This window comes from Lissotriton vulgaris, chromosome 12 (genome assembly GCF_964263255.1).
Source record: "Lissotriton vulgaris chromosome 12, aLisVul1.2, whole genome shotgun sequence".
NCBI classification, from domain to species: Eukaryota; Metazoa; Chordata; class Amphibia; order Caudata; family Salamandridae; genus Lissotriton; species Lissotriton vulgaris.
This window is the reverse complement of record NC_141700.1, coordinates 270,693,178-270,710,945: the sequence shown is the minus strand read 5'-3', so window position 1 is coordinate 270,710,945 and position 17,768 is coordinate 270,693,178. Positions and strand designations below refer to the sequence as shown.

Genomic DNA, 17,768 nt, shown 5'->3' with positions numbered 1-17,768 from the left:
TGGACTACTTACAAACGTCAAGGGATTTTTGACAATATAGTCACAGCACAATCGTACTTACCCCTTGGCTTCGGTTAGTGCACTAATCGAATAACAAAAAACAAAAACAAAAAGTGGGCGCTACCCACGAATACTTAACTAAATGTTTTCCCACGCCAACAGATGTCCGCGATATTAATCATCACCAGGGGCCAAAGCAGGGCGACAGTCAGGACAGCAGTCGTCAGCAGCTGTCGGGAAGGAGTAGCCGCGCCTCAAAAGACCTTCAGTCCACTTCGACATACAGGGGTCGCTCACGTGGCTCGCGAAATCCTCCGGAATTTTCTTGCGAAGCTCCTCACGACTCTCAGGCAAAACTACTACCGCTGAACTCGCCCACACGTTGGGCCGCCAATTGAAGAACCTGACCTTATGGGCCAGGCGGCGCAGGGCACGCCTAAGATCTCCGGGTTCACCTGCTTTGGCAGACAGAGACACGTGACACTCTGTTAGGCGTAGAAAAGCACATTTATTAGCTGCAGCTAAGCACAGTGAATGAATGAATGAATGAATGAATGAATGAATGAATGAATGAATGAATGAAAATTATTTGTAAAGCGCGCGACGGCCAAACGGCTTCCTGGCGCTGGGAGCTCTAAAGAACCGGACAGTGGTCCTCTAAGTACACCAACTGGTAGGTTATCAGGAGACTGCCACTTCATTCCGTGGCGCACAGTCTATTATAGTACACATGTTTACAATGTCAACTCCCAAAACATACAAAACTGACAAATAGGAATAGTTTGAAAACAAGCTATTGAATGTCTAAAACACACCCTCCTTTCAGACCCTGTGTGTTCCCCTCCCCTCAAGTTAATCAACACTAGTATCCGTAATTCTATTTGCAGGTGGTAGAACACACTTGAATGCTTCAAAGGACAGTCTATGTAACAAGAGAACACACGAAGAGAATAGCGAAGGTCAGTTAAACAAGATAGAGAGGAGAAGAATGGTGGGACCCAAACAGTGGAGTAAGACATGGATTAATCAGTCTAGACATGGATTTACAAAACTCGGGAGACCCTGACATCGGTTTCGTAAACATGGGCAGGGGTTACTCTTTAACGGGAAGGACACGTAGCAGCTGAAAAGGCAAAAACATCGCGCTCACCACATTCGCCGTGCTGCCTGAGTGAGGCAACACAAAATGGCGGTTACATACAAAATGGCGGCTAGATATGAAGCGAAGTCAAAAACCACGTAACCTCACTGCACACATGCCCGGGCCTTCAGAATCTCCTTGTTCCCCCGCCAAAAAACACACCTCCCCCTTCAATACCGCCAAAAGACCCTGCCCCATCCTGACGCGTCAGTCGCCCGTCACCTTAGTACTTGCACCCCACGAACTCCCTGCGTAGTACTGTCATACCCACGTTCGCTGTCGAAGACTGTGCCTTCAATCCTGCACTCGGCTCAAGTGACCCCGCCCCCAGGCAATTGCATTGCAACAAATCCTGGATACTAAAACCATTTACAATCCTTTATAGCCCGTCACAACCGGCCCCCACCCTGGTGTGGACAGCCCATTTGACAAGCCCCTACCTCGCACATCCGATGAGCCCTGATGGGACATATGCCGCCTCCTACATCATGCACCAAAAAACCTGGCTTCCCCCCAGGAGACATCTAGCGCCACAATCCCATGGCCCCCAGGTAGGACCCCCCCCAGGCCCCCAACCTCCCCCCCCACTAGCGTCACGTCATTGAAATCCGTCCCCTTTGACCCCGGAGGGCCTGTCCGGCATATTACGTTCTGCAGAAACCTACAGCCCCCCCAATCTGCCCTGTCCCCTTCTCCGCTACTGCATTGAGCCCACGTAATGCTGCCAAACTTACCAGCATGCCAGGCTGTGGGTAGTGTCTGCATCTTGCATGAACACCACCCGCTCCCAGAACAGTATGCCCCCTCCCTACCTGCCACACCCGACGTTTCCAGTGGCGGCTCCTCACAAACCACTGCAGCAGCACCCGGACCGTCCATCGCACCTGCATAAATGTCCGCATGAAACCTATCCAGGATTGCCTGCTGGACACGCCCGCCGCAACCGCTCCACCCAGCCTGATCGGACTCGCTCGTACAGTGCAGCAAAGCCATCCACGGCACCGTAAGTCTCCCGGTGGGCACCTCAAACGGAGACACTCTCCCTAGCCCAGCCACGACATATTGTTAACCACCCGACCACCAGCCGATCGACAAATCGCCTCCTGTCCAGGGCACAAGTCCTATAAAATGAAGTGGGGGGACTGACAATATGCAAATGACCTCATGACATCACGTGCTGAATGTATCCCGGTGTCTGAAAATTACACCGAAACACGTTCAGCATATTTCTGTGGGGCCCAGTTTCTTGGCAAGGGGGACGGCGTCCACCCTGTGAAAAGAGTGAGGGGACGCCGTGTACCTCCAACTCGATCCCTGCTCCTGTCCTCAGCCACCCTCCAACCTACAAACTTTCCTAACAAACTTTCTAAATCCTCCCGGTGGTGCTCAGGTGTCAGGAAGAGGCCGGATCTTCCTCTCCTGACACCTTCTATGCCCTCCGAATCCCACCCCTTCCTTTAACCCCGCTAGACCCGCCCCCCCACCTTGTCCTTCCGCTATTGCGCGAATACCCCGGGGGAAGACTGGTCTGCGACCTTTACTTCCCCCAGGGGCCGCAGTGTGGGTTAAAACACTAGAACGTATCCAGTCGGATACTACACTTGGTACCTCAAGCCTAGAGAGATCCGAGCCCGGAAGCTGTGGATTGCACCCCCTGCATTCAAGCTCCCCCTGGCACATCATTCTCCAGGCCCCTCCGGGTGTTCCGGTTTAGAGGCTGCTCCGTGTCTGCCTCTACTTCCGCGATCAAGACGCAAAAAGCCTGCGTGACACCCAGGGGGCTTGTAGAATGGGGTGATGGTGCACAGAGGGAAGGGAGGCAGAAAGAAAGAACTAGGTGGAAGGGGGCTATAAACGGATTGGAAGGAGTAAGAAAGACAGAAGGAGAAACAGAGAAGCGAGAGGTAGAGGGCCACTGAGAGCGAGAATAAAGCAAAGTGAGAGATAATTGAAGATAGAAAGAAAGGGGGGCTAGAGACAGTAAAAATAGGTTTTGAGCATGTTATGTTTCTCATAAATTTTGTAATGTATTTAATAAAATACAAGACGTACTTTCTTACCTGTGCAGAACATCCATTCTCCTCCATCTATCAGAGCTAGCACATCCTGCAAGTCGTGCTATAGTCAGGGCCACTAATTAGGCGGTTTAATCTGCGGTGTTTCCGGTATAGTTGTGAATTTACTCTATTTGCCGCATATTGCATAATCTGCTGTATAATCTGCATCTTTGATAAAATGATAAAATAACAAGCATACACCGTCACATGATATGCTGCAGCATCCTGCTGGTTGATTGAGTTAGCCTGACCTTGGGTCCTCCTTTGCCGCATAATTCCAGAGGCCCTTGTGACAGGTCGTACACTCAGCACCTAACTGTCCAAAAGAGCGGGTGTCAAATCTGACAGTGAGTATATTCTAGCCACTGGAAGGACGCCGTTTAGTCGGACTAGGAATTCCTCAGCTGCTGAGAAAATGAGTCGGCCTCTACATTTAACACTTTATAAGTGACACACTGCAGAAATAAACAAGCGTCTGCATACGTTGCTATAGCGCCTAGGTATGAAACGCCTCCAGGCACTGAAGTCTGACACCTGATTGTGAACGCACTGGGCTTTCAATCATTTCTACGCGAAAAACCCTCTAACACAGGAGAGACCAGATCACTTTTGTGCACAAGGAAATGTCACGAGGTTGTAGGAGTTCGCGAGGGAAGAGTTGGGTAGAAGGGGAAAGGGGAGGAAGAATGAATTGAAAAGAGAGGGGACAGAAGAAGTTCTGCAAGATGAAAGGAAAGAAGAGGATAACACCTATAGGAAAGAAAGGGGATTGGGAGTTAGGTTTAGGGAAGTGTGGATGGTAAGAAGAAGAGAACAAATTGAAAGAAAACGATGCGAAATGAGGAGCGACTAGAGAAAAAAAAAGGCATGGAAATAAAACAGAGAGAGGCAAGGGGAGGGAAAGGAGACGAGGGAAATGAAACTAAACGGGGAATACAGGAAAGATAAAGAAATTTAGAGAAGCGGAAATACATGAAAGAAAGAGACTAAGAGGAAGAAAGAGTGATGAGATGAGGTAAGAAGAGAAAACGGAAGAGAAAGCAAAAGAGAACTGAAGTGCGGGTGGGTGGGGTGAGATGCGAGGTGAGGTGAGAGGAACATGGAGAGGGGAAAGAAACACGAAGAGATAATAAAATGGGAGACACGAGTAAAATGACAAGGGAGTGTAGAGAAATGAATTAGAAGGAGGGTAAACGAGAGGGGAACTATGACAAAAGAGAGAAGAAAGGATGAGGTGTGAAGACGAAAAAGGAGATGAAAGCGAAAGGGGGAGGAAAGAGGAGGAGCTGTGGGCGGTGAAAGAGATAAAAGCCATAAGGAGAAAGGAGTAAAGGTTGGGGGCCTCGAGCTCGAATTAGAGAAACAACTAGGCGATAATGGAGAAAGCGAAAGAACGGCACGAGGGAGGAAAATAGAGGCATGGGGGTTGAAACGAGCAGAGATCGGTGAAATGAGGTCGGACAGAAGAGAGCATGTGTGGTTGGGTTTTACAGCGAAAGTAAGAAAAAAACGACATCAGAAAAGTAAAAAGACGAACGAGATGGGAAGATACAAGTTATCTACGCAATACACAGCCTGGTGTTTGGGCAACACACACTGCCCGATCAAAAGCGCGACTCGTCATGTTATTGAATCCCCTAGCGCAGCCGGTACCCCCGCCCCTTCCCATACAGCAGTGGGAACCGAATTCGGTCAAATGCGTCTTTTCTGGACACTAGTGCCAAATGAATGACATCTAAGCACTACTCTGGGCACTAGGCGAGACTGAGGTGTTGCAAGTCACAGGGTTTGGAGTTAGCCGACTCACTTCCGTGTTTAGGTGTCGAGTCTCCCGCCTCCAGGCCGTGGTGTTAAATTGATCACTTTTGGGTCATGCGCTTATCCGAGTCACCTCTGGGCCCTTGGCCTCCGTTTCATGAGCTCACTGCACCAAACTAAGCCAGGAAGCATCGGGAGCAGCGCAGATTGTCAGAAGTACGGTCTTTGGCCTCTTTGCTGAGACTATAGAGGCTTCACTCCGCACTTCGCGTGTGCCCGCAAAACCTCTTACCACCAAGGCTTATTTTCTTTAGCAAGGACGACTACAGGCGAATCGCTTCACTGGCTTCGATATAAAGTTTTCATTCACTCATTCATTCGTGTGCTAATTAATTACATCTTTTATTCATTCGACTAAAAAGCCACATGCCTAGATAATTGTGCTTACCTATTTGTGATGTACCAATTGATTTGTGACGTCTTTAGCACAGAATGCTGAATAGTGCTGCTTTTAGGCGCTAACAGAGCTGTCCCCCAGAAAACTGACTGCTGTTGGAGATTGTAGTGACTACGAGTTTTCAGTTAATGCTGAAATAAAGTGCTTGCAGGGCTAGATCAGAGCCAGTCTCCTGCCAGTGTCACCATAACCCCAGAGAGTCTTTTGGGTTGGGACAGAGTCAGTCGTCAAGCTGCGCTCCAGTCGGCCATTAGCCCCCAGCCAGACCGGCCACCCAGGGGAAGCTCTGGCCAAGACTTGAGGGCAGATTAACTGCAGAAATGACAGGAGTGAATAAACCCCATCAGGAGACGGGGGAGAAGGAATCCCGGAGGCAGGCGAGGCATTCACCAGGAAGAAAAGACATGTATTGACCAGGCGCCGCAGGAAGCAGGGCGATCTGCAGACACAGCAGCCACCCGCAGTCTTAAGTGTCACCTTAAAATAGATAGATTTTCTTTTCGGTGGGGAGAGGGTGCAGAGGGGGACAACAAGGGGGTGGGGAGAATCGAACTCCACAGGTGGGATGGAGAAAGGTTTTGTTGGCGGGCTCCTCCCCGAGGGGGCAGGGACTCGAGCTGGGAGGCCGGGGCTCGGCGAGGAATAAAAAGACACATGGCGCTTGGAGCGCGGTAAAGGGTACAGCGTCCACGCCGAGTCGCCTTCTCCCAGGAAGCAGCCAGCGGGCACGGAGGGCACGTCTGCAGGCAGCACAGACCGGTGACTGTAGCACCGCAGCGCGGAGATCAGACGGGGAGCGGCCCGCACTGCAGAGGCACGGGGTCCCGGTCCTCGCCCTACCACTGACGGGGGCTGGCGCTCGGGTGATTGAAAAGGTGCTCGCAGAGGGATACCGGGGTGCTGCGCCCACAGAGCCCCGCCACAGGGCACAAGAAGCCCGCCTCAGGAGGTCCCTCCCCGGGCGCACCTGCCACCAGCCCTCGGCCTCGCACAGCTCAAGACTCATCCTGAAAACATGCCGAACTTCAACGGCAAATGGAAGATGAAGCACTCGGAGAACTTCGATGAGCTACTCAAGGCGCTAGGTGAGTGCACGCGGGGGAATGAAGGGGGGGGGGGGGGTTGGCTGAGCCTTCGGGGGCGCCAGTCCTGTGTGAACAGTAGGTGGGTGCAATGGCAGTGGGTGAATCATCCTATCGGCGACGACGAAGCCCCTGTTGCTGTGGGCGAGTGAGTTCTCCAGGTGAGTCGGATGTGCAGTTGGTGAGTCATGGAAATGGATGGGTGAGTTCTCCAGTTGCTGTGGGTGAGTCCCTTGGGAGGGGCGGGTATGTGCTGGTGCTGTGCTGCGTCCTATGGGATGGGTGGTTGAGTTCTGTCGGTGCTGTGTGCGAGGCAATTGGGAGTGGGGGGATGAGTTAAATTGGTACTTTTGGGTGAGTCCCAGTCCCTTGCGAGTGGGACGCTACGTTCTGGTGCCGTGGGGAGTCCAATGGAGAGGGTGGACGGAGTCTCCTGTTGCTGTGGGTGAGTCCCATGGGACTGTGTGGGTGAGTCCCGATGCTGAGTGGGCGATAGAGTTTTATCGGCGCTGTGGGGGAGTCCATTGGGAGTGGGAGGATGAGTTCTGGTGTCGTGGGGGAGTCCCCTGGGGGTGGGTGGATGGAGTCTTCTCGTGCTCTGTGGGAGTCCCGTGGAGTGGGTGGATGGGTTCTATCGGAGCTGTGGGTGAGTCCCATTGGAGTGGGTGGGTGAGGTCTCGATGCTGTGCTGAGCCCAGTGGAAGAGGCTGGGTGCAGTCTCTTGGTGCTCTCGGTGTGTGCCGTGGGAGTGGGTGGATGGAGTCTCCCGGTGCTCTGGGCGGATGAGTTTTCCCTAAGCTGTCAGTGAGTTCCGTGGGAGTGGGCGGGAGAGTTTTCCCGAGGCTGAGGCGAGTCCCATGGGAGTGGGTGGGTGAGTTCTCTAATTGCTGTGCTGAGCCCAGTGGGAGTGGGGTCTCCTGGTGCTCTGGGCGAGTCCACTTGGCAGGGGTGGATCGGTCCCTTAAGCCTGAAGCCACAGGGGAGTTCCAATGGGGTTGTGTGGCAGTGTGGGTGCCACATGTGAACTGCCTCACTGGGAAATGTGACTGTCCCTTTTCCGCTTTGGAGGACGGGTATGCACCGCGCGCCTCCGTAGAATGGGGCTCGCGCTGGGAATGGGATCTGATGGCATGGACAGCTCACCCACAGAAGCGCCTCGTTGTGCTGTAAACCTAAGAAAATGTTTGTCCGATGTTAACGACCCTGGAGAGGCCAAGGGCTGGCCAGCAGCAGTCAGCGGGCTCCCTTCAGGGCAGAGCTCTGCTTCCGGCTCTCAACCCACCGAGCTGCTCTGACGTCCCCTGTCTAGACACGCCGCGTCTTTGTGTCTTCAGCGCGGACGGGCTGCACATTGATTTTCCTATACGTGTCCTCGCGTCCGGGAGCTCTGCTGTGTGCTTCTCTCTTGCTGACGGTATCTGTTTGTGTGCGTCTATTTTCATTTACCATATAAATAGCTAAACATGCCCGCGACGCTGCGTAGGGGGGTGAGCTGATGTGGAGCGGGGAGAATGCGTGCCCATGGCTCTGAAAGGCGCCAGGGCCGAGTCAGGCGGAGCTCGAGGGGACGGTGACTCTGCCCCGGCGGAACTCGAGGTGACGGCGACTCTGCCCCGGGCCAAGCGGCCCTCAGAGACACCGCCCGTAAGAGGCTGCTGCACCGACCCTACTAGCGGTCTGTGTGGGTGAATAGCCTGTATATGCTACACTGGGCTATCCCAAAGGCTGTGACGCTATCTGGACGCACTGCTTTATTTTATTCATGCATTCACGCCCTGGCATGTAGGCACTGGCAGTACTAGACAAGGTCTGAGGGGGGGGCTGTCACCTTACCTTTCATTCACTCAGGTGCTGCGTCTTATAAGCCCAGGACCCACGAGATAGTGCCTCATTAAAAGCAGAGTTTGGAATGGGGGTGGGGAAGGGTGGGGGGGGGGGTGCAGGGGGGGGGGGGGGGGTGTCTCCCTGTTGGACTCCCAGTCCCAGCTATCTTTGAGCCGGCGTACTGTGATGTTTCACTTAGTCCGGTCTGGACACCCCAAACTGTGCTCTCTCGCACCATCACCTGACTGCCCCCCCTCTCCTCCTGCTGTCATCTCCCTCTACCTTCCTGCTCCTCTCCTCCCTTCCTGCAAGAACCCTCCAGGCGCTCCCGTAAAGTGCTGTCATTCAGTCCGGTGCGTCGCCAGCGTTTTGGAGAAGCTGCTTTCATCAACTCCCCCATCCTCGCTTTCTAGCCCCCGCCTGTATCTTTTCCATCCCTCTTGCTTCTCCCGGCGCTTCGAAGTAACGTTATATTCTCAAAGCGCCATCCAAACATTCAACATAACAAACGCGCGCCCCAGCCCAAGGCTGTCAAAAAGTGTCCCGGCTGCGCCGTGGAGCGGGTGACTGTGCCCATGCGTCTAACAACGTCACGTTAAACAAACATACCTCTACCCGCCCTTACAGGAGTTCATGGGCACCCGCTGTCAGGAGGGCATCTCCCCATTTCTCTATAGCGCCCGTAAAATGTTCATGCGTGCTGCACAGTATCATATTTATTGATTTAGACGGCTGTCAATCACATTAAAACGATCGAAGGCTTTACTCACAGATGTGCATGTTCAATCGAGCTGGAAAGGGTCCTATTTTGGGAGAACACGTGCCGTTTGCAGAGGTAGTCATTCTAAAATACTCGAAACGCAGAGACACACAGAACAAATTAATGGTGATAGTAAACTGCACAGCCCGGAGTTCATTGACCAGGCACTTGGAGAGGAGTTATTAGCTAAACTTTTATGTCATCGACCTCGCTGCGATGAACATCTGAGTCGGCTCTGCAGAGATCTCGCCCCCTTCCTTTTGCACCCTCAGCCCAGAAACAACAAAGTGCCTTGAAACCCGCTGATTTCTAATCTCCTCGTTCCACAAATCAATCTTGTGATCTTGGTAACGGGTTCTCCTCACGCTTTAATGTGATTTACTGAGTTAAGCGCCGCTGCCGAGGTGCGTGGGTAACGTGTAACTTGTAGGTCACGGGTTCGATCGGGCAGATGAATAGATGGCGTGCTTTTTAAGTGGCAGCGCGGTGAAATGCACAGAATCTTATCTGCCTCACCGTCCCTCTATTTACATGTTGTGGAAAAATAAGAAGCGCTTAGAATCTGAGCGCCAAGTAAAATAAAAAATAAAATGGGCTTCTCCAAAATGGTTTCCACTCCCTTGGGCGACATTATACACTCGTTCGCCATTCCTATGTACTCAGTATGTAAAACTGAAAGACAAATCCAGCCAGCGGACACAGCAGGAAATTGTATTCACGTGATAAATCGAGCATTTCTAGTCACACAGAGGCGTCAAGTTACCTGCGCGGTGCACATTTACGACTCCGACTCCGACTCTGAGGCTTTGGTGGCGGTGCCGGGGTAAGGAATAATATTTGGGGGGCTGCCTCTTGGGAAAGGGGTCCTCTCACGTGCGCTTTGCTATTGTGTGGGGCGTTGAAATCATTCCATTTAACATGCCCCAGAAATAAAAGCCTTTTTATACATTGCCCATCGGCACATTAAAAAGTAAAAACTGTCGAGTCCTGATTGAAACACTTTGTACAGGTGAGGTGTTTCTGAGGGGCGAAAGAAGGAACACCACACACGAATCCACAAGGCGAAAAAACCCGGAATGTCGCTCCAGAGCTTCCGGCGGAGGAGAAAGTCATCCGCACCCCTCCTTCCAGCTCCTACTGTAGGCTCAAGTGGCAGCACTTTGTAGCGCTAGGCGTTATTGATCCTGTTTCTAAACACTTCCAACCCGGACCGCGATTGGCCAGGATCACACGATGTGGTCAGGGGAAGGCGATGGGATTTGAAACCACGTGTTATTGCTCCGCAGTCATTAACGGGGCCACCAGACCGTAACTCACCACCACATGCCACCCCCACCGCCTGTACGCAGCCGGGGCCACGCCCATCCAGCGAGCTCCTTTGTGTCCCCCCCATCAGTGACTCGGATCTCCAGTTCTTTGCAGCCTGCACTTATGAGTTTGGGAGGATTGTTTAGTGCGGACAGAGAGGTACGTCACATGAACTGCTTTGCAACACGAAATGAGAGGTGGGGGTGGTCACGTTTGGTCAGTGACCGTGCTGAATCATTCTCTCCCGTCGATGTAGACTGGGGTCACGTGTGGTGTGTAAGTGACACACCACAGAGGTTCCTCCCACACATGCAAGTTCTGTTCCCCAAGGCACCAGGTGGGGGGGGGGGGGAGACTGGGGGGGACTGGTTGATTGGGGGCTGCAGGCACATTAACCAGAGAGCTGGATATTAACAGGCACAATGTGGACGAGGCCTTTAGATCGCCCTGCCACTCCGCCTGCAATGCAGAACATGAGGAAATAAAAGATCACAACAGTTGCATTACATAAGTCATCTCACACATGTCAAAAAGAATAAGTAGTAAGGCGGGTTTTGCTGTACCGAGTAGGACGACCCCAGCGGCTGGGCTGCATATAATGGGGAACCCCAATCCCAGAAGTGACATCACTGAAGGGAGTTTGGCCTTCTTCTCCCAATGTAACTAGTGCCCCAGCAGCCCCGACCACCCAACACTAAGGGTAAAGTGGATGGAAGGGCGTGCAGCCCTTCAGACAGGGCACACATCCTAACAAAAGAAGTGGGGGAATAACCTAGTTAATCATAATGCTAGTGGCATCACAGCACGTGACATCACAGGAAGTGGCATCATATGAAGTGACATCAGATCTTAAGACCTCACATGTATGAGTACATTGGAGCACATTTCAAGTACACAGGTAAACCCTCCTGATGTAGGCAAAAGATTCACACTTTTCAAAACTGCACATAAAAAACAATGTTGTCTTTTGTCAGCGTAAACTTCTGCTTTACAAGAAAAATAAATTATTTCAATGCCTCATCGGGAGTAGTAAACACTTACATTTATTTTGTGTGAATACAGGGAAAGGCCAATGCATCAGACATTCTTACAGTGTATGTCTATTTCCAAAACAGGGACTGAACAAAGTGAAAAGTTGCCTTTTTTAAATTTAAGTATGTGTGAAGTGCTAACAAAGTGTGAGCTTTTGTTTCCCCTCAGCTTCATTGGCATCTAGGTGTGAGGCTCCTGGCTGCTGCCAGCCAGGAGACTCGCACTAAAGGAGGCCAGATGACCCCTCAGATTCGGCCCAGCAGGAGTCTGAACTAAGAAAGCCCCCCTCCCGCCTGCACGTTGTTGCGATCGAAAGCAGAAAACAACGCGCAGGCGCTGCTGAATGTGTCCCGGTGTTTGCAAATTACACCGGGACGAATTCAGCCTATTTTTCAGTGGGGCCCAACTTCTTAGCAGGGTGGACGGCGTCCACCCTGTGAAAAAAGTGGGTGGACGCCGTCCACCCGCGTGTACCCCGACTCCTGCTTTCAGGAGAATGCTGCACTAAGATGCTACCTGCCCAAATTGGTGCCCTGCTTGCAATGCAGATAGTCCCTCCATCTCCCTTCCCCCCTCTCTCTCCCCCTCCCCTCTCTTGCCCACCCCCAAGGAAAAGTCTGCAGGTGAATATCTGAGACCACACCAGTTTTGTTGGAGAACGATATGTTGCAGGTTTACTTGATAATGTAATGGTTTACAATCCAAGGGCTGGGCACCCAGTGACGGTATGATCTAAGCTGGCTGCCCGCCTGATTAGCCAATGAGGACCAGGAATACACAACATCTGGGGCTGAACCTTTGCGGGCTCGCTTCACATCTGAACCCCATAGCCCCCCCCAAAAAAGTCTAGTAAGGCCGGAGCTTTCTTACTGAGTACCATCAACTTAGACAGTAGCACAACCTGTTATTTACATTTGTTAGTAAAGGGTTAAACATTGTGTACTATATAAAACACACTGTGAACTGTGAGAAACTTACACTGAAACGCAATTCTTTATTCATCAGAGTGCTTAGTCCATCAAAGTTTGGAAAACGAAATACTTAGATTCCCTCCTGAGAACATGTATCTATCTGCTGGCACTGTTAAATAATCCCGTTCTATAATCGTGTTTTGTAACCGACAGCATGAGTTTCACTCGCCTATGAGTTAATTCTTGCAATCTTTATAGTGATTTTACATTTTAATTTACTGTTATATAAAGGAGAAGAATCTTTACAAAGGGACCAGGCCAGTGCTTTTGGTCAAGGACAAGCGAATGTAATTTCCCAAAAAATAAGACCAAACTAAGTGCATATATAGGGATTTAACGGAAACAGAAGATTCATCTGGCGGAAACAAACAACATGTAGCAACAATATTCCAATGGAACTAAACAGGCAAATGTGAAAACCGCGATTAACATACATTTTCGAGGAACCAAACATTTTCGAGGAAGACAAAGTAAAGAGCTCTGAAAAAGTCTGTATGAGTTATACACACACATAAGCGGAACGCCTGTCGGAGGCTCCAAAAAACGAATGAACAACCAGTTGCATTATCATGTCAACAAAGGTACCAGTTGTAACTTATTTCATGCTGGAGGTCTACAGTGGCATTTTGAGGTATCTTGAGTACACTAGAAGGCTCTTGCTTTAGGTTATAACTCTGTTATGTCATTTCACATTGTTGTGAAGATCTGCTAACAAACCAAATGTGTCACCACACTCGTTACACCTGCAGTTTCATGCTTTACCTCTTTTATCTCGGAGAGTTGGTCTGGTGTTGTGGTGAATGAGTTGTGTGCAAGCTTCTTTTTATTGGTGGTTTTAATGGTTTTGGCCTAGAGGTATTCTACGTCACAACATAGGTGTTCTATCAGCCTACAGATCGCAGCCATCAGGCTACAGATCTCTTGTATCAGGTTATGGGTCTGTTGTGCGTAGGTAGGTCACATCACCCAGAAGAGAAATATTTTACATTTCTTTCAAATCCTCAACATTCTTATTCAAGGCTAGATTATTTATTAGGTTCCCATCAATTAATGCATTCAGTTTCTTTTCCAATTATACATAGCATAGATATTTCGGATCATGCACTCATTTGAGTTGTTCTACAACTTAGCTCTACTCAGTATGCTCAATCCAGATGGCATATGAATACAAATATTGACCTTAATGAAAATAATTAACCAACACTTTAGTCAAGACTTCATGATTATTTTACTTTTAATCCAGAAGGCTCTACATCAATTTTACCTCAACGGGATGCATTAAAGGCATAAATCAGAGGGGTAGCCATTTCCCTTATGGCACATAAAAACTAATCTTTTAACTCTAAATTTAAAGATTTGGACAAGCAAATGGCATAATTTTAGATACTCTTTATAGCATCCAATGACCTCAAATATAAAATACACTTACAAAAGCTTCATTATGAATTAAATTCAATACTAAGCAGAAGGTATAACTTTCAAATAATAAAGCCAAATTCTGTTTTAACTCAAACAGATCTGGAACATTTTGAGCAAATTATCTGGATATTTAAAACCATAAAGCTCAAATTAATGCAGTTCATGGTTTGAATGGAAAGATTGTATTATCCCTAAAATATATAGTTAAAGAATTTTGCATTTTTTTATTCAACCTCAGACAATAATCCTGCTTCTGGAGTTGCATCACTTATTGATTGTTTCTTGCACAGTAGCGGTTTACCAAAAATATCACAAACAGCTAAAGATGTTGTAGATTCGCCTATTCTAGTAGATGAGATTGAATTGGATATCAAGTCCCTTAAATTCCATAAATCTCCTGGCCCAGATGGCATTCCAGCTAAATTTTACAAGGAATTTTCTTCACATCTCATATCTCATTTGCTTAAGTTTTTTTTGCCTATTTTAGTTTCCCTGGAACTACTTCTGGGTCATTTACTGAAGCACTGATTATAGTTCTTCCAAAACCTAACAAAGATCCTACAATTGGCTTGAATTATCGCACTATTTCCTTAATAAATCAAGACTGTAAACTCCATGCTAAAATTCTTGCAACCAGGATTACCTCTGTTTTGGATTCCCTTGTACATACTGATCGATCTAGTTTCATAAAACAAAGAAACTCTGTAAACAATACTAGAGTGTTATTAATGGTCAAATCTCTAATCAATTTTTCCTTTTTAGGTCTCGGCTAGAGTAGGCTGCGCACATGCGCAGTCTCGCTGGCGAGATTTAATGTCTCTGAGTAGCGAGGTTAAGCGCCGCCCCTCTTCTCCATTGGCTGGCCTCCTAAATGGCAGCCAGCCATTGGAGAAGAGGTCCCAGTGACGACATTCTCTCGATCAAAGCCCTGTCCTTTTCGGATTGGGGGCGTGTTTTTTAGTTTCTTTCTCCCCTCTTCTCCATTGGCTGGAATGTAAACAACAGTAAAAAATACGCCCGTTGTTTACATTCCAGCAATGGAGAAGAGGGGAGAAAGAAAAACACGCCCCCCCCCCCCCAGTCTGAAAAGGACGGGGCTTAGATCGAGAGAATGACGGGGCTTAAAGACAACCTGCTCCCATGCAGTAAACTTAAGTATCTTGGTATATTCTTTTCCCACATCATAAAAAATCAACCACATAAAATTGTGATAGTATTATAAATTATATTAGTGACACATTTTGCATATGGTCTGCACTCCATCTCTCATGGTAGAGGAACATTAATTCAATAAAAGTGGTATTAGCACCAAAATATTTGAACTCCTTGCTATGATTCCTATTCAATTCCCTGTTCAGTTTTATAAAAATGTTGATAGGCTCTTTTCTAAGTTTATCTGGAATAATAAAACTCCTCATATAAGTTATTAAACAACATTGCTAAATGCAATGGTGGTTTTGGTTTACCAGATTTTTTTTATTTAGCATAAGGCATTTAAATTAAAGCAATGTTCCCTTTTTTTAATCATACGCACCTTAATAATCATCCTACATGGCTTCTCATAAAAAAGGGTTGATAGCGTCATATCCTTTACCTGTTTTATTAACTATGTCTAATGTTTCAACGTTACTTAACTTATCTATTATTTTGAAACGTACAAAGTTAATATTACATGATTTAGATTAGTTTTTTCATTCTACTATATCACATTCCTTAAACATATTGTTATGGTATAATCCTCTGTGGAATCTTTCCAGAAATGCAAAATGTTGTCAATCCTGGATTAAAGCTAATATATTTATTTTAAAGACATATCACAATAACAGTTTTTTATCATTTGATGATCTGCAACTAAACTTTTGTTTACCTCCTTCTTATGTTTCCCAATATGAACTTTTATGTAATTGTATCTCAAATTATTTTTCTAATAATTTTCCTTCAAATGTTACTTCTGATTTAAAAGTCTAAATTCAAAAAGTAGCTACCTCATCTTATGCTGTATCATTAAGTTACATTAAAAAAAAAAATTCAAGGTAGCAATATTTATGATATTGATGTTTTGCAATAATTAATTATCCTTATCATTATCTTATGATATATAGAAGAATATATTTAAACAATATTTCAGGATGGTTGCTGGTGTCCTTGTATCAAATGTGTTCATTCTATTTAATTGCCTATAGACTACCTTGTAGTTATTTCATGGTAAACTTTTAGCTTCTTCGAATTGTTGGCATTGTAAATTAATTCAATGTTCGTGAAATCTTTATAATTGTAATTTCATCGCCTAAGTTTTGGAGGGAGGTATGGGATGTCTTAAAAAAATATTCAATATCTCTGATACTCTTTAGTTTAGCATGTTGATTTGTAAATCTATTGCTCTTTCCACAAATATGTCTGATTTGAAATGTAAACTCTTTCATTTTTTTTTATTATCGCAGCCTTAAAATATATTACCATGAGTTGGAAAGATGCTTATTTATTATCACTTCATACATGGTCGTCATAGATAATGTTTTACTAGAAGATGTGCTAATCTGTCTTTATTAGGTGTGGTTCATAACACTTTTACTTGTCATTTATTTTCGAATCCAATTTATCATTATATAGCTTTATATTTAGAAATGAGTATATTTATGAGCTATTTATTCTTTGAAGTATTAAAAAATTAAGATTACTGGAAGAAGCTCTGACTTTTTTATATTTATATTGATGATAATTGGATTTTCTTTCCTCTCCCTTTTTTTTAATTGTCTGTTACATATCATATATTTCTATAATTGTTATTGTATAGGTACAGTTTTTATATTAATACTCGTTCAATGCTATTTTTGAATTGTCTTTGTTTTATTATATAATTCAATACAATATTTTTAACACACAAAGAACATACATGCAACAGGTGTTATAAATAATCACCTTCCCATGTAGGAGCAGACAACAAACGACTGGATCCACCTCTTAGTCACTGTTAGAACATGCACACAATAGCTTTTATAAATATTCGCCTACTCCTGTAGGTGCACACTACCAGCAGCTGCTTCCATCTCTCAGTCAATTTTAGAACATAGATACTTAAGGGGCCATATTATACAAGTGACCCGGCTGCCCAACTGGCATTTGCACCTGCTTTGCACGCCCCTGGAGCCCTTACAATAGGAGCCGCAGATGCTTGCATGGCCCTTCTGTAATACTGATAGTGCAGGTCCCTGATTGCAGCCCTCTTTCTGTGGGAAAGGGAGCCCCATGGACCCCCACAGACATCCCTTTGCACGTGGGGGCAGTTACTGCCCCCTCCTGCAAGAGAATCTCTAATCCCCCTTCAAAGTGTAGGCGGGTTGTCACCTGCACTGTGAAGAAAAAACGAACAGTTGCTCACTGCCCCCAGGCAGAATTAGTTCATGGCTGCCCTGGGGGCAGTACATTCACCCTAATACTTTGCATTTTCCTTGGCTGCGCCTGGCGCACCTTTTTTAAAGGCGTGCCCGGCGCAGTCAAGCAAAATGCCCTCTATGTGTAATATAGCCCCAGGTGTTATAAACGCCTTCTCATGTAGGTGCACACAAATAGCAGCTAAATCCACCTCTTACTCACTGTTAGAACATACATGCAACAGGTGCTATAAATATTCACCTTCCTGTGTAGGTGCGCAGAACCAGGGACACGATCTACCTCTCAGTCAATGTTAGAACATACACGTAACAGGTGCCATAAATATTCACCTTCCTGTGTAGGTGCACAGAACCATCGTCTGGATCCACCTCTCAGTCAATGCTAGAACATACATGTAACAGGTGCTATAAATAGTCACCTTCCTGTGTAGGTGTGCAGAACCAGTGGCTGGATCCACCTCTCAGTCAATGTTAGAACATACACGCAACAAGTGCCATAAACATTCACCTTCCTGTGTAGGTGCGCAGAACCAGCGGCACAATCTACCTCTCAGTCAATGTTAGAAC

At 47.2% G+C, this 17,768-nt stretch overlaps 1 protein-coding gene across 1 annotated transcript in view; it reads left to right on the top strand.

The window, feature by feature from the left end:
• Positions 1-6,050: 6,050 nt before the first annotated feature.
• CRABP2 (cellular retinoic acid binding protein 2) overlaps positions 6,051-17,768 on the top strand; it is a 62,421-nt gene continuing 50,703 nt past the window's right edge. Inside the window, exon 1 of the mRNA XM_086945023.1 lies at positions 6,051-6,498. Within this exon, the coding sequence (XP_086801149.1) occupies positions 6,429-6,498 (70 nt within the window). The 5' untranslated portion in view covers positions 6,051-6,428. The remainder of the gene's footprint in view (positions 6,499-17,768) is intronic.